This window comes from Gossypium hirsutum, chromosome A01, assembly GCF_007990345.1.
Source record: "Gossypium hirsutum isolate 1008001.06 chromosome A01, Gossypium_hirsutum_v2.1, whole genome shotgun sequence".
Lineage (NCBI taxonomy): Eukaryota > Viridiplantae > Streptophyta > Magnoliopsida > Malvales > Malvaceae > Gossypium > Gossypium hirsutum.
Genome location: NC_053424.1, coordinates 118,449,656 through 118,476,437, shown reverse-complemented (window position 1 = coordinate 118,476,437; position 26,782 = coordinate 118,449,656). Strand labels below are relative to the sequence as shown.

Sequence of the window (26,782 nt, the reverse complement as noted above, 5' to 3'; positions counted from 1 at the left end):
ATCCAGTGTAATAAATAATACCAAAAAAAAAAAATTTCAGTGACTCGTAAGCCATGAAAGCATACCCTTTTTAACACTCTGAAAGAAAACAAACGAGGGTCAATATTCAATGAAATTAAACCAAAAAAAAAAAAGAACTTGAAAATGAACTAAATGTGTTGTCTAACCCTCACAAACAGTTGCATATTAGCGCTGAAGGAGATAAAAGACTACAGAAAGGCACTCAAAGCATAGGTACTATAGATAACAAATCACATATACCCGAAACTACGGGTTTATCATCATCGAGACTGATAAAAGTCTTTATGGAAAAACTTGGAAATCGGTAATTGTCCAAGTTTTGCCATTTCGAAACCTATAAACATTTCACTTAAGTAAAAGACATACTGTAGGAAGGAAGGAAGCTTCCCCGTTGCAAAAGCCTAAAAGAACTGTATTCAGTTAGCACGGCTTTTGAAGACATCGAGACCCATCTCGGTTGGATCTGTTGCTTGCAATTCCACTTGGATTCCATCCAGTTCTCGCTTGAATCTGTCTTTGGAGCTAGCGTATATCATTTTGCTCCTGATCCTTGATGTATCGGGAGACCTTCATAGGACAACAACAATATGTAGTAAGTAATAAAAGGAAACAATGGAACACCACAATTAAGAAACTTTGCAGTACCATGCAATGAAAAAGATTCTGCTCTTTGGGACGTTCTCGGCCGTTAGAAAATCAAAATCGTACACAGCATAACGACATTCATCAGCGGGAAGACATTTAGTAAAATCCTCATAGCTCTCGGTTGGCTCACCAAGCTTCTCCACAATAACTTGCTTCTGCTTCTCCTCGATTTTGAAAACAATAAAGCGGTGGGTTCTTTTTGCCTTAAGTTCCAAGAACTTCAACTTGCAATCATCATGCACAGCCATTCCCGATGCAGCATTGGCCTGGGATATAAAATAATACCACATGAGAAAACAAATATCAAAAGCAGTCCCAATGTTTAATAACATCAATAGCACACAAAGGAACGATAAATGAAGAAAAAAAATCAACTATTCCAATACTCTATATCTCCATGATTTGATCCTAACAAAATGAACAATAAATAAAGAAAACAAAAGCCGCACTTAAATACCCTTTAAACTAGATTCTAACTTGATCTCTTTCAATGGCCCCCTATGCTGGTATAACATCATGTGTCAGCATCTTTAGGATGAAGCAGAGCTCACCTTACATTGCCTTTAGAACATCCTAAATCAGCTAGTTGAGCTTCACAATGGGGTGTGTTTATTGCTTACGATCATAAAATCATTATATTATGTTTGGATATATAAAATAAGATTTTCTTTGGCTTCAGTAAAAATAAGAAAATAATAATAACAACAAAAATACAAGGATCCAAAGTACAAGCGCAGACAGATTGAGATTAATATATTAAACAAGTTAAAAAAAAAAAGTCAGTGTCAAAGAAAAACAGCTAAAAATAGAGTATTCATAAAATAGAAACCGATACGTATTTAGATTAACAGCAAACTCAGTAGAATCAAGCAGCTAAATAGACTAGAGGCTAGAACAGTAATGATTCCATTTTCAGCACAAATTAATACATATAATTTCATAGAAATAAAATCAAATCATTAACTACACATTTAAAATCCTAAGATCCAGACACTGAAAAATTTCCGGGGATTTTCAAGCATCGATGCAGAGATCAATTAAACGATCAAACACAAAATTAAAAAAGAAAAATCAACAAAAAAAGAAGAGGATCTAGTTGGATTACTAAGAATTTACACAAAGATACCAGAGATATGATTTAATTCTAGGATAAACTATTAATTTAAAACTACAAAAAAAATCAACAGGAAAAGAGCCGATCCGGTCGAATTGCTAAGAAGTTACACAAAAAACCAGAGATATATGATTTAATTCTAGGATACACTATTAATTTAAAACGACAAAAAAATCAACAAGAAAAGAGACGATCCAGTCGAATTGCTAAGAAATTAGACAAAAATACCAGAACTACGATTCAATTAAAGGATAAACTATTAATTTTAAACTTAAAAGTAAGGATCCAGTCGGATTACTAAGAAATCACTCAAAAATATCAGAAAATCGACTAAATTCAAGAATAAACGAAAAAAAAAATATCCAATCGGATTGCTAAGAAATTACACTAAAAATCAGAAATAGGATTAAATTCAAGCTTAAACTATTAATTTAAAACTTAAAAATCAACAAAAAGAAAAAGACGATCCAGTCGGATTGCTAAGAAATTACACAAAAATATCAGAAATACAATCTAATTCAAGGATAAACTATTAATTTTAAACTTTTTTTTAAAAAAAAAAGGCAGCTGAAACATTACCATCTTTTTGGAGCTTTTTTGAAAACGGGGATAAGGATCGAGATCGACGGCGGTGGAAAAGGAGATGAGAAAATATAGAGAGAAAAAAAGGAAAGCTCTTCCGATGACGAGGGTTGAAAACGGTGGGGAGGGACAAAGGTCCTTTTATTTCGGTGAAAACTTGCCCCAGTTGAGTTGAGAATTGATAGGGTGTTTGTATTTGTACATTAGGTTATCGTACGAAACATTTCTTCACCTAATATTGTGTTGCCACGTCGTGCTCGGTTCTAGAGGGCACAGCTTTTGGTGTCGTGGTCATGATTAAGCCGCGCTGTATTTTATGGACTCGGCTAATAGATAACTTCACTCGTTGGCGGCTTCGTTTGACTCGGCTGAATTTTACAAATTCTAGTTTTTTAATATAATTTTAACTTTTTTAAAGGGTTAATATAGTTTTGACCCATGAACTTTGGTAAATAAATTCAATTCGGACCAAAATTTTCAGAAAATGTCAATGTTCGATGATTTGGTATGGTAATTTAGTATTGTATTACATTATCACTTTTTAAGTTAGATCTAATGAAGTGACATATTATCAAAGTACAGATCATCGAACTTTTATATTTTCTAAAAATTTATGAATTAAAATAGACTTAATTTTCAAGCTTAAGTACTAAAGTAGACTTAATTGCAAAATTCATAAATAATTTAATTAATTTTTACATTAAATTGATGTTACAAATTAACTCGATATCAACTCATAAATAATTTAATCATTTTTAAAATTTTAATATCCTATTTAATATGATATTAATGATTTCTAATTACAGTTAAACATTTTGACATGACAACAGAATGTTATATTGTGATGAGCCTAGCCGGGAAAGCAAGCGAAGCCCATTAGTTAAGAACATGACAAAGCATCATTATTAACATTCAAAGTTGGCATCCAAATCCAATACTTAGATTAAAAAAAATTCATTATAATTATTAAATTATTCAAAATAATTTATTTAACACATTAGGATATACATTTTTTTTTTCAAATTAATTTAAAATTTGATTCACAAATTCATTACAAAATATTTTATAAATCTGTTAAATTTTAATTTATAAATTCGTTACATCCAAAAATATTTTATAAAATAAATTAAACTAAAACAAAAAACAAAAAAGAGTTCATTTTCACTTGGTACTAACAATGAAAATAAAAAATGTCGTACAAGAGCAATTTTAACAACTCTTTGAATAATCTGATGATAATTTTATAACTTAAATAAAAATTTTTAAATAATTTAATGATATATTTTAACTTTTTGAAGCTAAATGAACAAAACAAAACATAAACAAGTCTGAATCAAGCAAAAAAATATCAACCAGCAAAAGATATTGTACAAATAAATTTGCAATCGAATCCAGTGTCATAAATAATGGCAAAAAGAATCAGTGACTCGAAAGACATAAAAGCATGCCCTTTTTAACACACTGAAACAAATAAACAAGGGTCAATATTCAAAGAAAATTAAAGAAAAAAAAAACTTGAAAACGAACTAAATGTGTTGTCTAACCCTCACAAACAGTTGCATTTAGCGTTGAAAGAGATTAAGACTACACAAAGGCACTCAATACATAGGTTCTATAGATAACAAATCACATATACCCGAAACTACGGGTTTATCATCATCAAGACTGATAAAAGTCTTATGGCATAACTCTGGAAATCCCGAGTTTGCCGTTTCGAAACCTATAAACATTTCACTTAAGTAAAGACATACTGTAGGAAGGAAGGAAGCTTCCCGGTTGCAAATGCCTAAAAGAACCGTATTCAGTTAGCACGGCTTTTGAACACATCGAGACCCATCTCAGTTGGATCTGTTGCTTGCAATTCCACCTGAATTCCATCCAGTTCTCGCTTGAATCTATCTTTGGAGCTGGCGTAAATCATCTTGCTCCTGATCCTTGACGTGTCGGGAGACCTTCAAAGGACGACAACAACATATAGTAAGTAATAAAAGGAAACAATGGAACACCACGATTAAGAAACTTTGCAGTACCATGCTATGAAAAAGATTCTGCTCTTCGGTACGTTCTCGGCCGTTAGAAAATCAAAATCGTACACAGCATATCGACATTCATCAGCGGGGAGACATTTAGTAAAATCCTCATAGCTTTCGGTTGGTTCACCAAGCTTCTCCACAATAACTTGCTTTTGCTTCTCCTCAATTTTGAAAACAATGAAGCGGTGGGTTCTTTTTGCCTTGAGCTCCAAGAACTTCAACTTGCAATCATCATGCACAGCCATTCCCGATGCAGCGTTGGCCTGGGAGTATAAAATCATCAAATGAGAAAACAAATATCCAAAGCAACCCCGATGTTTAATAACATCAATAGCACACAAATACAACATTATCAATTATAGTAGAAACGGCCAAAATGAAGGGGAAAAAATCAACTATTCCAATACTCTATATCTCCATGATTTGACCCTAACAAATTGAACAATAAATAAACGAAACAAAGCCGCACTTAAATACCCTTCACACTAGCTTCTAACTTGATCTCTTTCAGCTGCCCCTTATCTTCGTATGGGGTCACTTGTCAACAACATCTTAGGATAAATCAACTGGTTGTGGTTCGCAATGGGGCGACAATGTTTATTGTTTATGATCAGAAAATCATAATATTATGTTTGGATAGATAAAATAAGATTATTTTTTGGCTTCAGTAAAAGTTAAAAAAAAAAAAGCAAAAATACATGGATCCAAATAACAAGGGCAGACAGGTTAAGATCAATGTATTAAACAAGTGAGAAAGGTCAGTGTCAAAGAAAAACAGTTAAAAATAGAGTATTCATAAAATAGAAATTGACGCTATTAGATTAACAGCAAATTCAGTAGAATCAAGTAGCTAAAGAAACTAGAAACTAGATCATTGATGATTCCATTTTCAGCAGAAATTAGGTACATCTAATTTCATAGAAATAAAAACCAAATCATAAAAATTCCAAATAATCGAATCATTAACTGCAGATTTAAAGTTCTAAGATCTAGACACTTAAAAAAACAGTGATTGCATAAGAAAAAAAATCTGATTGCTAAAAAAATACTAGAAATACGATTAAATTCAAGAATAAACTATTAATTTAAAACTTTAAAATCACAACAGAAAAAAGTAAGGATCCAGTCCGATTGCTAAGAAATTACACAAAAATATTAGAAATACATTTTAATTCAAGAATAAACTATTAATTCAAAACTTGAAAGATCAACAAAAGAAAAGACGATCCAGTCGTATTTCTTAGAAATTCCACAAATATATTTAAAAATACGATTAAATTCAAGGATAAACTATTAATTTTAAACTTAAAAAAATCAACAAAAAAAGGAAGATCCAGTCTGGTTTTTATTTGTTCAATGACGATCCAGTCGAGTTGCTAAGAACTTACACAAAAATGTCAAAAATACGCGATTAAATTCAAGAATAACCTACTAATTTAAAACTTAAAAAATCAACAAAAAAAAGTAAGGATCCAATCGGATTACTAAAAAATTAAACAAAAATACCAGGAATACGAGTAAATTCAAGAACAAACTATCAATTTAAAACTTAAAAAAGACGATCCAGTCGGATTGCAAAAAAATTACACAAAAATATCAGAAATACGATTTAATTCAAGAACAAAACTATTACTTTTAAACTACAAACAAAAAAGGCAGCTGAAACATTACCATCTTTTTCGAGCTTGTTTGAAAACGAGGATAAGGATCGAGATCGACGGCGGTGGAAAAGGAGAGAAAAAAAAAAAGGAAGCTCTTCCGATGACGAGTGTTGAAAAATGGTGGGGAGGAGCAAAGGTCCTTTTATTTCGGTGAAAACTAGCCCCAGTTGAGTTGAGAATTAATATGGTGTTTGTATTTGTACATTAAGTTGTCGTACGAAACATTCCTTCGTCTAACCATGTGCTGCCACGTCATGTCCGGTTCATAGAGATAGAGGGCACGTTTGTGTTCGGGTTTTGTGTCGTGGTCATGATTAAGCCGCGCTGTATTTTATGGACTTGGCTAATAGACAGCTTCACTTGTTGGCGGCTTTGTTTGACTCGGCTGAATTTTACAAATTCTACTATTATCTTTTTTTTTAACAATCTTAATATAGGTTCAATAATATCTACTCTCTTTTTCGAACTCAAATCTTCCTACATTAGCAACAGCATATGTTGATTAAGTTAAGACTTAATCGGTCATCTAATTTGCACTTTTAAATCAGTAAGAAATATATTTTACAATGTAAAATATAATAAGCAAATATTAAATAAAATGTTATAATCTATTTTAAAAGTATCATAAATGCTTTCATAATAGGAATCAATTTGCATTTTACCCATTCTACTTTAGAAAAATACTAAATTAGTCCTTATATCTTAGATCAAACAGCAAACGGGTCCTTCTATTAAAAATTTTATCCATTTTTGTTGTTAAAAATTTGTCCTTATAGGTCAAAATGACATACACGTGGCATCCCACATGTTTAAATAATTATAGTGCATTTAATCTATTTTTTTATTTTAATATTGTACATGTTTCATGATTAAGTTTCAAATCATACATTTAACTATTTATTATATGTTATTTTTAAACTCACATTTATATTCTAAATTCATAATTTTCACGAGTATACACGTTTGATAGAATTTCTAATTCTATTATTAAATAATTTTGTTGTTGGTATTATTTAACTTATTTTATATTATATGTTATTCATATTTAACTACGCTTAAAACCTCTAATTGATCCTTAAAACCTCTAATTAAGTTATAATCACAAGTCATTGCAGAAATAATTAAAAGTTATTTTTTAGAAAATAAATTATATTATTATGAGATTTTTTATATTAATAAAAATTCACACTTACGTTATAGTTTTTAAAAGGGTTAAATTATTATTTGGGACTTGAACTTTAGGGTTGTCAAGAAAATATCAGGGACTAACCTAAAAAAAAAGTTTAGACCTCAATGTAAGAATAATTATCAAGTTCAATAACTAATTTAGACTCGAAGAAAAATTTATGGCCCAATGTGGGCAATGATGATTGCAAAAGCGGCAAGCAAACCTGTAAAAAAATGAAATATTGCATACCAATCTCTTTAAAAATTATTAAATTATAAATTTATATATAATAAAATTACAACTTTTTACCAAAATAAAATTATAAAATTAATATATGATGAAATTATAATTTAATTTTTCAAAAAATTTATAATTAAATTTCAAATTCTCCTAAAATATTTCTTAAATTCACACCTAAATGTGAAAGTAATTATGGAATTGAAACTCTAAAAAAAATAGTTTAATCTTTTTTAAAACATTAAATTTATCATTTTAATCAAAAATTCATTTGATTCTCGTATCAATATTTAATTAATATATTTTTACTTGGACGTGTCATAATATATTATTTTTTATAATATGTTATTATCATATTTGTTCGTTTTGATGCAATGTTTAAAATTATTCATAGTTCCTCCCCAACTCTTAAATAAGAGGAGAATGTGTTTTAACTCGAACCCACGTTCTCCTGCAGAGGTAGATACAAGGGGGGCTGGTAGAGGCCCTGACCCCCCTAAAATGAAAAATTTCTATTTAGAACCTTGAAATTTGTTTAAAATTTTAAATTAGTAAATGTAAAATTATACTTTAGCCCTCTCTAAAATTATAAAAATTCAATTTAATCCTTTAAAAATTATAAAGATATAAACTATAAAAAAATTAAAATTTCATTCAGCTCCACGAAAAATCTATTCTGACTTCGCCCCTATTCTTTGGTACTAACAATAATATCGATACCAATAAGATTAATACTCAATCCACGTATTATTTTTTATAATTTGGAGAAGATAACGATGTGTTATAATTTGAAAAGTATTTCGGGGGAATGGTTGAGCCAAGCCGGGGGTAAGGCTCGGCTATGTTAATAGAAATGAAGTGGAAAGCATGACCAAACACCTGGAATGGGTCCACATGCATTAAAAGATTCGCCACCCTCCACCTCCCCTTTCTCTGCGTCCATCTAACGCTACCCTTCCTTTTTCTTGTTTTTTTTTCTTTTTCTTCTATTTTTCATAATTGGACCCCCAGCATAGCCGCCCAACCACCTTTTCTTTCTTTTAAAAACTATATTTGATTAGATTTTTATTTCTTGAATTTTTGTTGGGTTTTAATTTCAACTAGAATTTTCAATGGATTCTTTTATTTAAAATATTCTACAACAATACGGATTAAATATTAATTCGATTGATATAGGTATTATTATTCATATAATAAGACGTAGATTTCAGTGTACTAAACCGCATTTTATTTTTGGGTTAGAAGGGACTATGCCTAATTTTAAGCATGGTATAAAAAAATAGATATAATCAGAACCTATAACGATATTTTAAAAAAAATATTCTACAACAATATCTAAAATTTGATTTTTTTTATGAAACTGAGTGTTAATATTTAAATTTAACCCTAAATCTTTTGAAAATGAATTACCATAAAAAAAGAATAAAAATGTTAAATTTTTAAACATAACAGCTCTTATAGCAATCAACATGCAATTCATATCAATTTTAAATTTTTTTCAACTTTTTACAATTTCTTTTTATGTTTTTATAATTTTTAAATTATTTGTTGATCATATGAGACAAATAATACAATGTCAAAATGGAGTGCATGTGAATTATCACACATATTGTCATATCGGATCGTTAAAAAATTAAATGTTTTAGTGAATATTTTTATTAAAGAAAAAAAAATTGACTCTTTTATGAATGTTATGGGCAAATTTAGCTAAAAATAAGCCAATTTGATATAGGAAATATAAACATTGAAGGCTAAATTTATCATTATGCATTTTTTGTTTTATAAAACTCGTAACAGAATGTGTAATCCAATCATTTGTTGTTGATTATATGATACTGTTATGATCTTTATGTTGGAAAAAATATGGACATCGCATATATAATAATAATTACGTGTTATTATTTACTATTATAAAAAGGTTAGTTTAAATTAAAAATGATCTAATTTGGTTAAAGCTTATTAAGCTTCAATTATTAAATGAAGTATGGGCCAAATATATGTAGATTTCAGTGTAACAAGTCACATTAATGTGTCTACGCAAAATTGTTCATAACTATAGAAAACCTAACGATGGTGAAAGATACATCTATATAGGTAACAGTAATTCGGTACAGGTTGAAGCAATAGGGACTTTTAGATTATTATTATTATTATTATTATTATTATTATTATTATTATTATTATTATTATTATTAATGACTGAATTTTATTTGGATTTGAATGAGATTTTTGTTGTACCGTCTTTTAGACATAACTTGATTTTCATTTTAGCATTAGACAAATTCAATTTTTTTTTTGTTTATCTGGAAATGGAAAATTTAGTCTCGTTCATAATTCAAGTTTGATTGGTTCTGGTTCTTTTTAAGGTTATGATAATCTATATTTGCTTTATACTATTTCATGTTGGTAATTGGTTTAATTGTCATTTTGGACATTTGGCTAATTGCAATCTAAGTTTTAAAGTGTTTGACCAATTAAAAACCTATAACAATAACTTTTACAATTTAGTCCTTATACCTAAATTAAACAATTAATAAACAAAATTGATGGGTCAAACTTTAATATTCTTTTATACCATCTTAGTAAATATTTATATATAATATTTACAAACTCGATTTACAAAGATGGGGTTCCGAAATCGCATTTTTCGACACCACTAAAATCGAGCTATTACATTTTTAGATCACATTGCATGTAATTTCTATGCTACACATCCATATTTGATCTATGTCATTTGGTTGTGTTAATATACCCAATAAATGATGGATTTAGTCATGATATATGTAATGAAAGTCGCATTGGTTCCATGTTGACATAATTAATGGACGAGATTTTTTGGAATACCTTTTGGATATGATAGCAAAGTTTTGAGGTCATAAGGTTATATAATGACATCTAATTATAGGGTAATTAGTGTATATATATATCTGTGTGTGTGGTTCAAGTGGGAGATTGTTGAAAAATATGGACACCGCATATATATAATAAGAATAATTACATGTTATTATTTACTATCATAAAAAGGTTAACCCAAATTAAAAATGATCTAATTTAGTTAAGGCTTATTGAGCTTCCGTTATTAAATAAAATATGAGCCAAATATGTGTATATACCCTACTAACTGTTTTCTAACTGATAACGGGCTAATTAGAAATTAAGATTAATGTGCAAAAATTATATATTAGGATTATGATCCCCAAATTACATATATGTAACTTTTCTAACATCCCATATCGAGAAAAGAGAGAGCCACATTCTCTAAATTATTTGTGTGTTAATTTAGAAGATCAAAATAACAAGACTCGAAGATTTTAAGATATCAATAAATTCAAGTACATTTCTGCAACTAACTTTGTTTTTGATGATCTTATATAAGACCCCCGCGAATCTTATACATAATTCTAAGTTTAACGTGATATAACATGACCTCGATACTCATGCCTCTTCACCTTCATACGTAATCCTAAGCCCCAAAAATTTTATTCTAAGAAATTCTTCAAAAATCCTTTTATCTAAAAATCTACAAACCCAAAATCTATTATCGTGTAAGATGTTATATAAAAACATGTTATATCAAAGCTAAAATAACCAACCAAATCAATAAAATTGGATTCAAATAATTAATTATATGTATTTGAGGATTAAATTGATAGAATTTATAAATATAAATGGTTAAATTTATTGAGTTATTTAAAATTAGGATCAAATTAATAAAATATGTATGTATTGAGGACTAAATGTGTTATTATACCAATTAAAAAAAGATCACACCATCATTCTCGTTAATTATTTAACAGAGAGTGACAAAAATAAAAACAATCTAAAACATTAATGAAAAAAATTGAAATCAAGCTAATAGTCAGATGACTAATGGTATAATTTACCCTTAATTTCTTTTCTCAAAATATCTATTGAGCCCAATAACTAATGTTCCTCATTTTTCAGGCCCGTAAAGAGATAGATGCAAGCCACAAGTTTTAAAGCAACTATTGGTTAAAGCAAAAAAAACTCTTACTATCTCATCTAATTCACGTGATTTAAAATTTTTAAAATACTACATTTTTTTTCAAAACCCAAATTTACCCAACCGTTATATAAAATACAAAAAAGGCAAGTAATTAATTACAATAAGTTTTTTTAAAATTTAGTTACAATAAAATTGGAACAAATTATCATAAATTTCATGCCATATATAATATGCAAAAAAACAATATATTATAATTCAGAAATAAAGTTGCTATGACTTGTCACCTTTATTTACCTTATTTATTTTAGTAAATCCTAGTTGTCCATTAATTTTTTATTTTTCTTAATATGGTATGTAATTATTACTATGTAACTTCAAAAACATTATTTATTTATAAATGAGATTTTTATAATTCAACTAATAATTACATACCATGTTAAGAAATATAAATATTTGAGAAATTATTGAGTAATTTTTAAAATTTGTGGCCAACATTTACTCTCTTAATAGGCCTACAGAATGCGGAAGATTAGTTAATGTGCTCGCTTTGATAGATACTTTGAGAAATGATAATATAAATTTTTAATATTCACACAGCTTAAAATTGTAATTATTTTATCGAAAGTGAAGTTTTTGTATATTTAATATTTAAGCATATTATTACCAAAATTTATTCATGGATTAAATACACAAATATGAAAAAAATTGGGAAATTAGGTGGATTTATTCACCCAAAATAATTTTTTTTTATAGAAGACTGAGTTAAATTTGAATATACATATTCTTTTATTTGATCCGGGTTAAATTAAATTTGTCGGAATGTTGTATGACACGATTGATCCACTCGATCCGCGTATCTTATTAAAAAAAAATATAGGTGAATAAAATTGTATATGAATCGATGGAGTTAAATTTGAATACAAATAATTTATTTATTTGATCCAATTTAAAACAAATTTATCGGCATGTTAGATGGCATGATTAATCCAATTGAACGATGTATCTATTAAAATATAGACAGAATAGGGGAAAAAAGAAGAGAAAATTTAGGTGAACAAAATGATTTTAAATAAAATTGTTTATGAATCCATCAAATTAAATTTGAGTCTTGAATTAATTCAAATGGAATATGTCGAGCCAAATGATTAATCGAATCTATAACTGTATCCATGGATCGATCGAATTAATAACGTCTAAATGACTTTTTATTTAATCTAATTTTCCGAATCATATGCTCGTACCTAACTAAAATGTACCCAGAAAAAAGTAAACAATTTGATTTGAAAAAATTGCGGATCGAATTAAATTTAAGTCTAATTCTTCCTTTTTTTTAAAAAAATCAATTCAAATTGAAATTATCGGAATGGATTATCAACCTAACTTATAAATAAATTGGTTGAATTAAATTCGAGTGGAGTATATATATTTATTACATGTACTAAACTTAAAAATTAAGACAAAACAACGAGGGGCAAAGATCAATCTTTGAATAATTGAAAATTTTATTGATAATTATTTAAGGATTTTATTATCATAACAAAGGGCAAGCTTCATTTTCTTTTATGCATGAAAGCTTAAACATAACATAAACCAAACAATCAAACAACACTACTTCAAGCTTTAGCATTTTTGGTTTCCTCGTCGTCTTTGGTCTCCACCGCCACATTTTTGGTCGCCCCAACTGGTGTCGAAGCTGCAGGCGGAGGAGGAGTTGGGACACAGGCCACCTTAGATGGTGGTGCTTGGGTGGAAGGTGAGGAGTTGTTAATCTCCGTTGCATTGTAGGATTCGAAAGCCAAGTTATTGTCCAAAGACCCAAAAACAAACTGTGAGGGCTTCCTTTGGTGACGATTGCGTCTTGCAGACATCTTGAGAGGAAAGACAAGAAGAGAAGAAAAAGCAAAGGAGATTTTGATATTTTCTTGCAATACATAACACAAATGTAAAACAACTCCATTGGTATTTATAGACAAATTAACCAAGGTGGCGGGAGGGGTAGGTAGGGGCCCTAGCTCTTAAATTTGAAAAATTACATGTTTTACCCTTTGAAATGTACAAAATTACAAATTAATAATACAAAATTACACTTTTAACCCTAAAAAATAAATCTTCTTAGATTATAACATGGACATGAAGACAAATTAGTTATACCAAAAACAATACACCAAATATGAGTTTTATTCATTTGAGAGTAAAAAACAAAACTGTAATTATAAAGATACCATATAAAGTTAAGTGGTTTTCTATTATAAATTAAAGTTTATAATATTTTTTAGGGATAAATTTCAAAACTATACATGAACTATGGTTTAATGTATAATTGTATACACGAACTTTGGTTTTGTGCAATTTTATACATAAAATTTCGATTTAATCCAATTCTTGTAAATTATTAACACAATTATTGATATAACATCATTTTATGTTAATACTTATATTTGTCCAATATAAAAATAAATTGATGTATTTATTTCTTTAAATGTGTATGATTAAATCAAAATTAAAGTTTTAAGTATACATTTGAACCACAACTAGAGTTTCACGTATATAATTGCATCAAATTATAGTTCATGTATACGATTACACATTAAATCAAAATTCATGTATAATTTCAAAATTTATCACTATTTTTTGCTAGATATTTGATGAAAAAAAAGGTTTTAATCTTCATGCTTATTGTGTGCATTTATCATTATTATTAATGGTTTTTGGTTTAAGGGTCCATTTTTTTAGAAGAGATAATTACCCTCGTTCTAAATTAGTCTCTAAATTTTAAATATTTTAATTACATCTTTAAACTGTTAAAGTTATATCGATAAAATATTTTCATTATTAAAATTGTTAATTTAATCATTAAATGATATGTAAAATTGTATGTGACATAATTTAAAATAAAATTTTTAACGAAAAGTAAAATATTGTGGCGTCACTTTTAAAATTAGAAACTAAAAATAATATTGGCATTGGCATTATTTTCAATGCAGGAGGACATAATTCTAAGCATTGTGTCAAAAAGAGCATATATGAATTAGAAAATATAATGAGATTATTAAAAAATTGTCACATATAATCTGACGTCTCATTTAACGATTCTAATAACAGAATGACTTTATTTATAACATCAATAGTTTTTGGATGTAATTAGAATGTTTTAAAGTTTAAGGGCCAATTTAAAATGAGGGTTACAGTTTGGAGATATTTGATGCAATTATCTTTTTTAGTATTGATAGGAATTAGTTTTTTTTTCTATAAAATTAAATAAAAGTATTTACAGATATATCGAATTAAATTCAAGACTAAATATTTTCTATTTAATCTAATTAAATTTGTTAAAATTATCGGATTGAATCATCAACTTAATCTATAAATAAATCTAATAAATCGAACCGAATTCTCAATCCAATTTATTTATTTGATCTGGTTTAAACTAAATTTTTCGACATGTTGGATAGTATGATTAATCCAATCGATCGACACATCTATTAAAATACAGAAAAAAAATAGGGGAAAAAATTTAAGTCAAAAAAATAATTTTAAAAAAAATTGTTTATGCATCGACCGAATTAAATTCGAGTCTAACTATATTCTTTTGTTTCAAATAAATTCAAATGGAATATATTGAGTCAAATGATTAATCAAATCTATAACGGTATCTAGTATAGATTAACGAAATAATCTAAATAAAACTATTTATGGACCGATCGAGTTAATAATGCCTGAATGACTTTTTACAGTATAATATCTCTTTAATTTCTTTCAATTTCGAAATTAAGCAAATTAGTCCCTCTAAAAAATTGGAGCAATTTAATCCTTGTCATTTTTTAATGTGAGCAATTTTGGACAATTTATCACAGCGTTAATGTCTTTCGTGAATATTATGTATAATTTTTATTGGTATAATAACAAATTTAGCCCTGGATGTTTACATATTTTGTTAATTTGCTCTTAATTCTTAAAAAATTTAACAAATTTAGCCTCAACATTTACATATTTACAAAAATACTGCGAACTAAATTTGTTAAATAATAACCAAATTGTTAGAATGTGTACATTATCAGAGCTAAATTTATTATTATACCAGTCAAATATATGTAAATTTGACGAAAAACATTAAAGTTGTGGTTAATTATCCTTAGTTGCTCACTTTTGAAATTGAAAATGAGAGACTAGAGATTTTAACCGATTTTTTGGGAAGGACCAATTTGCTCAATACCGAAATTGAGAGAGACTAGAGATGTCTTTTTACCGATTTTTTTATTTAATCTAATATATTTCAATTTAATTTGTTGAATCGAATGCTTATACCGAATTAAATTGTATAAAAAAGCAGACAAATTTATCTAAAATATATATATGAATAGATCGAATTATCAACCTAACTTATTCATAAATCGGTTGAGCTAAATTCGAGTCTAAGTACATATTTGTTATTACATGTACTAAATTAAAAAACTAAGACAAAACAACGATGGCTTAACATGTAAAAAAGCACGAGAAGTAAACATCAATCTTTGAAAAATTGAAATTTTTATTGATAATAATTTAAGGATTTTATTATCAAAACGGAGGGACAAGCTTCGTTTTCTTTGATGCAAGAAAGCTTAAACGTAACATAAACCAAACAAGCAAACACTACTTCTTCAAGCTTTAGTATTTTTGGTTTCCTTGTCGTCTTTGGCCGCCACCACATTTTCGGACACCCCCATCAATGCATGAGCAACAGGAGGAGTTGGGACGTAGGTCACTTTGGATGGTGGTGCTTGGGTGATGGTGAAGGTTTGCTAATCTTCATCGCGTTGTAGGGTACAAGAGCCAAGTTGTTATCTAAAAACCCAAAAACAAACTACGAGAGCTTCCTTTAGTGACGATTGGATCTTGGAGACATCTTGAGAGCAGAAAGAAGAAGAAAAGGAAAAGCAAATGTGATTTTGATATTTTCTTGTAGTATATAACACAAATGTAAAACAACTCCATTGGTATCTATAGGGAAATTAACCATGGTGGCAAGAGGGTATGCAGGGCTTTGGTCCCAAAATTGAAAAATTACAATTTTTCTCTTTAAATTGTGTAAAAATATAAATTAGTAATGATAAAATTATACTTTAACCTAAAATATAAAATTTTAATAAAGATATTAGCTAATATAATGGTAAAATTACATTTTTACCCTCCAAAAAAATTCAGTTTCACCCTTGGAATTTACATATACCAAAATAAGCCACACACAAATACAAGTTCGTTTTTAATACACGAGAGGAAGTTACATCAACAAGGGGTTTGTATCATTTTGGATTTAATATAGAATTACTTGCGAAATATATCATTATGGGCATGTTTGAAAATCTACAAAAATAATTGGATTTGAGTGTAATTGTTTGTAATTACACGTTTATGACATGTTTGTTTAACCGCTGTATTTTTTAGGTCCCACAGATAGTTAAACTTTTTTCGTATCTTTCATGGACGTAACAACACCTCAATTTGAAAAATAAATATTGATAATTAAGATTTTTTTATATCCGTCATATCCGTTTTATGATCTATATTCGGGGTTCATAACTGTCCCTCCCAACAATGTTGTATCCAAAGTTCAAACTCGTATTATTTTTTTGGGAGTGTAATGTGCTTCATCAGTGCACCCAACACTTGTTAATAGATAATTGTATAGATTTACGGATTGACAATATATCAAATATGACATTTTTGTAAATGATAGCCATGAACCCAGAAATTGGAGAAAGTGACAATATTCAAATATGACACATTAGTGTTTTTATTTTATAATTGGAGGAAGGAAAAGGGGTTATTTGAGATTAAATCGAAACTCTTATACCTACAACATAATACTTTTACCACTAAACTTATATGGTAAATAATACACCAAATAATATACCATATAAGGTGAAGTACTTTCCTACTATAATATCTTTTACTACCAAAAAAAGGGGTCTTGGGTTTAAGGTTCCACCTTGTTAGTATTTTATAGGCATTATTTTAAAATTATTTAACTATTAAATGGTTTTTTTATTAATAAATAGTTTTATTATTGATTATAATAAAAAAAACAATGAATTAATTATTTAGTATGAAAAATCACACTGATTAAAATTGAAATAAATATTTTATTATTTAACTATTGATATACAATTTTTGTATTTATAAAATTGAAATTATTTTATCAAGAATTTTTTAAAAGTAATTAAGTATTTTATTTCCCAAATTTTTTATGATTTTTTTCAGCCAAAATAAAAATGTTTATGGATTAATCAAGTTAAATTTGAATTCAAGTATTTTTATTATTTGATCTAGTTAAAAATTAAATTTGTCGGAATGTTAGATAGTATGATTAATCTAATCGATCGGTGTATCTTATTAAAATTATTTATAGGTCGATTGAATTAAATTCAAATCTGATGTTTTCCCAAATCAAATTTGTCGGAATAGTGGATAACATGATTAATTTAATCAATTGACGTATCTTATTAACATTATTTATGAATCAATCAAATTAAATTAGGGTTTAATTGAATTTTTATTTAATTAATCCAACTCAAATTTAATTCTTCCACAAATTAAAACTAAGATAAATATTTGAATATTCAAATTTTATTTGATAAAATTATTATTTAAAGGATTTTTATTATCAAAATAAAGAACAAAGCTTCGCTTTTTTAAAGCCTTAAAGCTTAAACAATATAGCATACTGAATATCATCCCTAATTTGAATAAGATTATGCTTAGACTATAAAATGGATGAAGACATGTGATTATATAAAATAAAAGCCTAAACAAAAACATAAACCAAACAAGCAACCAACATTGATTTCAAGCTTTAGCATTTTTTGGTTTCTCATCATCTTTGGCCACATTTTCAAATGCCCCTGCCGGTGCTGGAGGTGCAAGTGGAGGAGGTGAGACATGGGCCACCTTGGAAGGTGTTGCTTGGTTGAATGTTGAATGATAGAATACGTGACCTGACATGTCACCAAACGACCCAAAAACAAACTTGTTTGGTTTCTCATCATCTTTGGCCACATTTTCAGAAGCCCCTGCCGGGGCTGAAGGTGCAGGTGGACGAGGTGAGACACGGGCCACCTTGGAAGGTGGTGCTTCGTCGAATGTTGAATCATAGAATACGTCAGCTGGCATGTCAGAAAATGACCCAAAAACAATCTGCGAGGGCCTCCTTTGGACACGATTGGGTGTTTCAGAGGAGCTCCTTCGATGACGATTGGGTGTTTCAGACATTTTGAGAGCAATTGAGCAATGAAATTGGAAGAGGAGAAAATTAAAAGGCAATGGAGCTTTCTTTTGTCTTCTTGTGCTATGACTCAAACGTTAACAACTAGGTTAGTATTTATAATGAGATTAACATAGAAAAATAAAGGTAAATTTATTATATTAGTCCCCATATTATATAGAAGTTATGAATTTAGCTCCTATACTATACTAAAAAAATAGGATTTTTTTCATTTTAAGGGGGACAAAGTTAAATTTTACCATACATTAATTTATGATATTATCATTTATATTAGGACTAAATAGACAATTTTTCCTTTGGGGGAGCTAGGGTCAATGGGCCTCTACCTACCCCATTGATTTGTCCATGTTTTTAATTTTTATATTTTTTCAAAATTTAAAATTTTAGTTCTTACTCAAACTTTACCAGTTAAATTCGTTAGTTAAATTATGTTATTTACAAAATCGTATGTGGCAAACATATTATCATATGAATATTTTTCACATAATCTTGCAATTTTCACATAATACTTGTAAAAAAAGATCACGTCATCTTTATTAATGGATTTAACGGCTACCAAACCGTACGATAAAATACTTCACCGAAAAGCTTTAAAAATAAATATAAGTAATTAAACTTTTTAACTAATAACATCACTTAATATATTGTTAATTTGTAGATTTTCACAGACAAATTACCAAATATGAAAAACTTTTTCCTTTTAGAGAAATAAATTGTAATTATAAAGATGCCATATAAAGTTAATTAGTTTTCTATATTAATTACAATTTATAATATATTTTACTAGAATTTGCCACCAGAAACGTTTTGCATCTTCATCCTTTGTATATGCGGTTTTTTTTGGTTCAAGGGTCCACTAATTTTTGGGTTTAACTAAAATTTTCAAAATTTTTAAAGGGCTTAATGAGAATTTCTGAATTTTGGGGGTCTAATTAAAAGTTTAAATTTTTTTGAGAAGTCTAATTAAAATTTTCAAAAGTTTTTGAAGGTTTAATAAGAATTTCCAAAAACTTTGAGGGACTTTTAAAAAATTTGAAGAGCTTAATACGATAAGATGGTGTGGCCTACTCTCAATAATAGAAAAAAGCATTTTTTTTTATCCATATAAGATCTCTCTTTATTAATATCTAAAGGTCACTTTGGACTCCATGTGATAAAATCTTACGAGAATTATCGGCAATTTTCCCTCCATCGATCGGAAACTCCATTAGGTACTTTTTGATGCGTCTTACTAGGTTTTTTACCCAATTGAGTTCAAAGGGCCTTATGATGTATTTTGACAATTTAAATACTCAATTGAACGCAAAAAAAAAAAGAGTAAGGGCTTAATTGTTTTTCTTGAAAAAGTTCAAGGGCTTTTTATACCCTTAAGCCTTAAGAGTATACGATGAATGATAAGTGGAACATGAATGAATAATTTAAGCTTTGGTGAAGTGATTGACTCGAAAATGTGGCATCCTTTGCTCGGGTAAGGGGTGTTTGACTCGAAAATGTGGCATCCTTTGCTCGGGTAAGGGGTGTTATAGTTTTATCGAAGTTTGATTTAATAAATTCGTAAGACTTATTTTCGCTTTAATTTTTCTTTGTTATTTGGTATTCATGCATCATTTGTTTTAATTACAACTGTTCAAGTTTATTGAATATGTGGTCAGTGTTTAATTGCTTTGAATGGTCACCGAGTCAATTAGGATGACTAAATTTGTAATTGTTTAATTTATTCTAATACTAGTGACAAACTGTGTATCTTGTTTATGTTGCAATTTATGTTTGTGTGGTGTAAATGTGTGATCTAGCTTAAATGAACCCCGTTGAAGTGAGTTTGTTTGTTAATGTTACCGATGAATTGACCCATAGGCGTTGAGTAGCAAGGTTATTTATGGGTTAGGGAAGTAATTTCAAACGAGTTGTCTCTTGATTACCAATCATATAATGAAAGATTGGTTTTAGTCAACAACTAGAACTAATTTATTAAAGGCATTAAAGTTATATTTGTGTTGATGATCGAATTCATAAATCAAATGGAGATTTAACTTTGGCTTGAGCTTTTTCTTGCCGATTTTTCTAAATTTATTAATTATTGCTTTCCTCAATTTGAGTTTCCAATTTAAATTTATTTTTTAATTTAATTTCAATTTTTACTTTTACAAAAACCCCTTTTTTATTTACATTTTTTTTGTTTTTGTTTAATGAATAATATTATTATTGACCTATGTAGATATGACCCTACTTGTTGCTATCTATTAATTTATATATTCAAGCAGGTTTTTCTTTTTTGCATGTTTCGACAGCCTATCAACTCTTTACCCTAACCACAAGATAAGGGCAAAGACAAATTTAAAGGGGCAAACAGGGGTCTTGGTCCCTCAAAAAATGGAAAAGCTACTATGTAACCCCTTAATATACGGCTAAAATGCACTATGGCCCCTCCAAAATAAATATATATATGTTAAGGCCTTTAGAAAATAATGTAACCATTAATTAGTTTCAAAATTTTTATCTTGATTTACTATAAATATAGTTTTTGTACTCTATTTGGTCATTTTTAGTCCATATATTTTTCAAAAATTGAATTTTCAATCCTCATCGAATTGTAGCAATTAAATTTGTTAAGTTATATTGTGCTATTTCCAAAATCTCAAGTGAAATCAGCTTGTTGTTTCCGCATAATACTCGCAAAAAAATTCTTGTCATGGATTCAATGGTTATTGTTTTTGTCCATATTAAAATTTAAAAATTCAGAAACTACAAGAACTAAAATTGATCAAATTAGAGTTATGGACAAAACCCAACACTTACATATAATATAAGGGCTGATGTGTGAACTTCACCTTCTTATTAAGTACTATTTAAGTTTAAACATACCAGAGGTCGTTGTGCTATCTTAAAATTTAAAATTTAATCCCTATATTTTAATTTCGAGACATTTGGTCACTCTACTTTTTTTAATTTAAACATCTTGGTCCTTTCACTAACTTAAAATGTAATCAATCAAAAAAAAAAAAACAAGACCACAAAGGCTTAAAATGAAGATCATAGCTTCCTTTTTTCAAAGCCTTAAACCTAAACATAACATAAACCAAACAAGCAAACAACACTAGTTTCAAGCTTTAGCATTTTCTCATTTCTCGTCCTCTTTGGCCACATTTTCGGAAGCCCTATTTGGTGTTGGTGTCAGTGTCGGTGTCGATGTCGGTGCCGAAGGTGTAGTCAGAAGAGGTGAGACACATGTCACCTTTGAAGTTCGTTCTTCACCAGATGGTCTAGGCTTGTGAATCTCCATCATATCATAGAATATGAGAATCGGCATGTCATCAAAGGACCCAAAAATAAACTGCGAGAGCCACCTTTGGTTACAATTCGATGTTTGAGACATTTTGAGAACAATTGAATTGAATTGAATAATGAAATTGGAAGAGAACTTAATTTCTTATACTATGACTCAAATGTGAACAATTCCCTTTGTAACAGCCTAATTTTCAGTGGTATCGGGAATAGAGATTTGAGATCACTAAATTCGACGGGTGAGTTGAAAATTTAATAAATTAATACCTATGAGTCAAATGTTAATATAAAAGCATTTTTGAATTAGTGAATTTGGTGATTTAAAAGAATTAATTAGGTAAATTGGATCGAGAATGAGGTATCGAGACCTCGACTTCATAAATCGAGCCATAAATATTTTTAGAAATATTTATGGAGTGTTGGTGAGGTAGTAATAAAATTTAGTCAGAAAATTTTGACGTTTGGGTGGTTAATTAAATAAAAAGGACTAAATTGAAAAAGTTGCTAAAAGGATTAAATAGTTCAATTGTCAAATGAGGAAGGACTTAAAGTGCAAATAAGCCCAAAGGAGATATTTTGGGCGGCAATAGCTGAGAAAAATCAGGAAATGGGTGAAATAAGGGCAAAATCGGAAAATTGCCAAATTTGGCTAAATAAAAATGGGACTAAATTGGAATATCTAGAATTCTCTTCATTTCTCTTCATATTCATCAGCTGAAAAACAGCCATGGAGGAGGGTTCAAGCTGGTTTTCATACTCTAGCTTCATGTAAGTTTAATTCTCGCTTTCTCCTCGAATTTTTTATGTTTTTAGACTTTTACAATTGGGTCCAACTTACTATTTCATTAGTTTTTGATGTCATGTCTAATTTTTGAAGCTGTTATGGATGAGTGCTGGAAGTATATGATGATTTGGCATGGAATTAGAGCTTTGAATTGTTTATATTCTGATTATATTGAAATGATTGAATAGAAAGTGAATGTTTGGGACCTACTTGTAAAAGAGTTTGAAGTTAGAGTTTTATGTGGAAATTATGAATTTCAATAGTTATGAAATAACTTATAATGTCTAGAAAAAGTATTAATTGAGAAAATTATCTTAATTGAGGGGTTAATTGAGCAAGGACTGAATTGTATGAATTGTGAAATTTGGGGTAAAATGGAAATCAACATTTTGCACTAATGAAAAATCACCAAAAATTGTAAAAATCGAATTAGAGGATAAATAAAATATGAAATTAAAGCTTATTTAGTCTAGTTTCTCATAAAAGAAATTATGTAAGAAATGGAATTGTAAATCATGAGATACAATAACTTTTGTGAGACAAGGTTAGAATGATTTCGGGTTCCCCTGTTCTGAATTTGGAAAATCATCAAAAATTGGATAAAAATAATTAGAGGCTTAAATTTATATGTTTAGAATCCTGAATAAGTCTATTTTCAAGAGAAACAAACGAGGACATCATTCGAATCTTGTACGAGAAGATAATTAATTTTTAGTGAAGAAGGGTCGGAATTGTCAGACAGCAGAACAGGGGAGACTACAATGAATAAACTGTATTAATTGGCCCAACCAAAAATTATGAAACTTTTATGGTAAGAAGAAATATGAGTCTACTTTCTGGGAAAATTTATGGACCTTAATTTAGAGTTCTGTAGCTCAAGATAAAAATAATTTAGTGACTATGACACAGATAGACAGCTTGAATATTCACATAAGTAGATAGTGAAAATTATGGATAATGTTACCTACAAGTGTGTTGTTTATACTAAAGATGTGGATGGAGAGGAGGAGGAGGAAAATATACAAAAATATATGAATGACTCGTGTATAAATTGATCACATGCCCTATTATAATCGATAAGTGTTGGATTAGAAATGATATAATGTTTTATTTGGAATATTTATTATGAAATTATGATTATCGTTATAATACAAAAATTGAACTTGTGAGTTTATATGGCTAAATTTTAGTGATTATTTGTTAATTTTATGAATTTCATGATGTGTTATTTCATATGTATTGATGATAAAATCGTGAATAATGTAAAAGCACGAAAATTGAATAAATGATCAAATTGAGCATTTCAGTTAAGTGACAATATGAATTGAAGGAAAAGACCATGGTTGGACCATGGCAACAAGTGATAAGTGATAGCTTCGGCTACACTTATCTGATCAAGGACAAATGAAAGTGATAAGTAATAGCTTCGGCTTCACTTATCTGATCAAGGACAAATGAAAGTGATAAGTAATAGCTTCGGCTACACTTATCTGATCAAGGAAAAGTGAAAGTGATAAGTGATAGCTTAGGCTACACTTATCTGATCAATGACAAATGACAAGTGAAAAGTGGTAGCTTCTGCTACCTGATCAGTGAAAAGTGAAAAGTGGTAGTTCCGGCTACCTAATCAGTGAAAAGTGGTAGCTCTGGCTACCTGATCAGTGAAAAATGGTAGCTCCGGCTACCTGATCAGTGAATAGTGGTAGCTTCGGTTACAAGTGACAAGTGACAAGTGATTTCCGTATAATACCATATCTGGGATATGGCATCGGTGTGATATATGCTACTGTATAGGACCATATCTGGGATATGGCATCAGTGAGATATGTGATTCATGTAAGACCATAGCTGGGCTATGGCATCAATATATGAATATGTGTAAGACCATAGCTGGGCTATGGCATCATTATGTGAATATGTGTAAGACCATAGCTGGGCTATGGCATCATTATGTGAAGATGTGTAAGACCATAGTTGAACTATGGCATCGAGAAAACGAAGTACTCAATTCCATAAGACATTCACTAATTTGACAATGTTTGGTAAGTGTTACATGGAATTATGTGATACAATGAAGTACGAGTTGATAAGATACGAGTATAGAACTTGGTTGATAAATGAATTCATTTGTGATTATATAAATGTTCATCTTGAATGTACTGTCCATATGTATTGATAATTCAAATGTTTTAATGAATAAAATTCCGATATGGAATAAATTGAACACGAGACAAATAATTATGAAATTGAACTCGGAATTCATGAAAATGACGGTTATTTATATATGGAGACATGAGACATTGATATATGAATATGGAAAATGTTTGATAAATGCGTTTATTCATAATTATAGAATTATATACCTCATGTGTACTATTTGCATAAAGATGATATTTCAAATACTTTGGTTATTTAAGCTTAAATATGAAATAGTATGAAATCAAGATAAATTGTTATGAAAATATATTTAGATTACAGAGGTATGGCTGATATATGTTGTATGACTACATAACATGAAATTGTGTATATATATGAGAAATTTAATGAGAATTAAGCCCATACACGTTTCTTGTTATTTATATGAAGTGTACGACTGACAAGGGTGATGAAGTTATAAACAGAGAGTTACACGGGTTGAAAACACGAGCGTGTAACTCTCCAAAGTGTAAAAATTTTCTAAGTGTTGCAAAAGTTTCATATGTTTACGGTTTGGTCTCGAACCACACTGAATGTATGTTTTGGGCCCCGCAGACCCATATAAGGGATGTTAAACATATGTATGAAAGTTTTTAATTTAGAAGAAATTTTATGGCTGATTTTTTTACATGATTGATCATATTAAGTTCGATAATGCCTCGTACCCTATTCTAGGCTCGGAATACGGGTAGAGGGTGTTACACCCTTGGTATTTATAATGAGATTAACATAGCAAAATAAAGGTCAAATTACGATATTAGTCCATGTGCTATACATAAGTTGTAGATTTAGTTCTTGTACTTTAATTTGGTCAATTTTTTGTACTTTTTGAAATTTAAATTTTCAATATTGACTCAAACTGTAACAGTTAAATTCCTTAATTAAATTATGTTATTTTCAAAATCAGATATTGTTAAAGTTGTATGACCCAAATTCCCGTTAAAGAAATAATACAGTGGTAAAACTAAGTGACTCACTACACTTCCTCTATTTGACTTTTATTAGAATAAAGTTTTTCAACCTTTAAATAGATATATTCGAAACTCCTCTTGTATTATTTGATTTTCAACATTAGTGAAATTTTTTCTTATTTGTTCGTGGTTTTTTTTCCAAAAGGGTTTCCACGTAAAAATTGTGTATTTTATTTTTCTTTCTTATTGCTTTGCGATCCTTTTATATTACCATGATCGACGTTCAATTTTACATACATGGCAACATATTATCGTATGTATAATGTTATGTTAACTTCCTATTTCTATATAATACTGTAAAAAATCACATCACATTAATTAATGTATTTAACGACTACGGAAGTGTACACATAGACAAATTACCAAATATGGATTTTATTCCTTTTAGAGTAATAAATTGTAATTATGAATATGCCATATAAAGTTAAAAGTAGTTTTCTACATTAATTGAAGTTAGTTTTCTACATTAATTGAAGTTTATGATATATTTTACTAGAATTCACTAATATAAAAGTTTTTCATCTTCATACTTTGCATGTGCGTTTTCATTTGGGTGGGGTTTAAGGGTCCACTAATTTTGGGGATTAACTAAAATTTTCAAAACTTTTAGGGGTTTAATAAAGATTTTCAAAATATAAGAGTCTAATTAAAATTTTTAAAAAACTGAGAGATCTAATTAAAATTTTTAAAAGTTTTAAAAGGTTTAATTAGAATTTCCAAAAACTTTGGGAGGGCTTTCAAAAAATTTGAAGAGCTTAATAAGATAAAGCGTGTTGTGGTCTACTAAAATCTTACGAGGATTGTCGAGAATTCTCCCTCCATCAATCGGAAATTCTTGTTTTTGTCCACTTTTCTAAAAA

General features: G+C 28.8%; 2 protein-coding genes across 4 annotated transcripts; both read right to left on the bottom strand.

Annotated features, from left to right (window-relative positions):
• Positions 1-218: 218 nt before the first annotated feature.
• On the bottom strand, positions 219-2,723 carry LOC121230562 (actin-depolymerizing factor 2). Of its 2 annotated transcripts, XM_041115474.1 has the most exons (3): positions 2,360-2,723; positions 667-932; positions 219-588 (listed from the first exon to the last, which is right to left on the bottom strand). In XM_041115474.1, the coding sequence occupies exons 1-3, from the start codon at positions 2,360-2,362 to the stop codon at positions 438-440; spliced, it is 420 nt and encodes a 139-aa protein (XP_040971408.1). In that variant the 5' UTR covers positions 2,363-2,723; the 3' UTR covers positions 219-437. The 2 variants fall into 2 exon arrangements, with proteins under 2 accessions (XP_040971408.1, XP_040971406.1); XM_041115472.1 differs by lacking the exon at positions 2,360-2,723 and having other exon boundaries at positions 667-971.
• A 1,062-nt stretch (positions 2,724-3,785) lies between these two features.
• Positions 3,786-6,232, bottom strand: LOC121230551 (actin-depolymerizing factor 2). Of its 2 annotated transcripts, XM_041115465.1 has the most exons (3): positions 6,067-6,232; positions 4,393-4,658; positions 3,786-4,314 (listed from the first exon to the last, which is right to left on the bottom strand). In XM_041115465.1, exons 1-3 carry the CDS (start codon positions 6,067-6,069, stop codon positions 4,164-4,166), a joined length of 420 nt encoding a protein of 139 aa, XP_040971399.1. In that variant the 5' UTR covers positions 6,070-6,232; the 3' UTR covers positions 3,786-4,163. The 2 variants fall into 2 exon arrangements, with proteins under 2 accessions (XP_040971399.1, XP_040971392.1); XM_041115458.1 differs by lacking the exon at positions 6,067-6,232 and having other exon boundaries at positions 4,393-4,760.
• Between the last annotated feature and the right edge of the window lie 20,550 nt (positions 6,233-26,782).

Excerpts from the sequence above, each read along its gene's own strand:
- LOC121230562 (XM_041115472.1), bottom strand. The coding sequence starts at position 956 with ATGTGGTATTATTTTATATCCCAGGCCAATGCTGCATCGGGAATGGCT. Across the intron at positions 589-666 it reads AGAATCTTTTTCATTGCATG|GTCTCCCGATACATCAAGGA; the intron begins GTACTGCAAAGT and ends TGTCCTATGAAG.
- LOC121230551 (XM_041115458.1), bottom strand. The coding sequence starts at position 4,745 with ATGTTGTATTTGTGTGCTATTGATGTTATTAAACATCGGGGTTGCTTT. Across the intron at positions 4,315-4,392 it reads AGAATCTTTTTCATAGCATG|GTCTCCCGACACGTCAAGGA; the intron begins GTACTGCAAAGT and ends CGTCCTTTGAAG.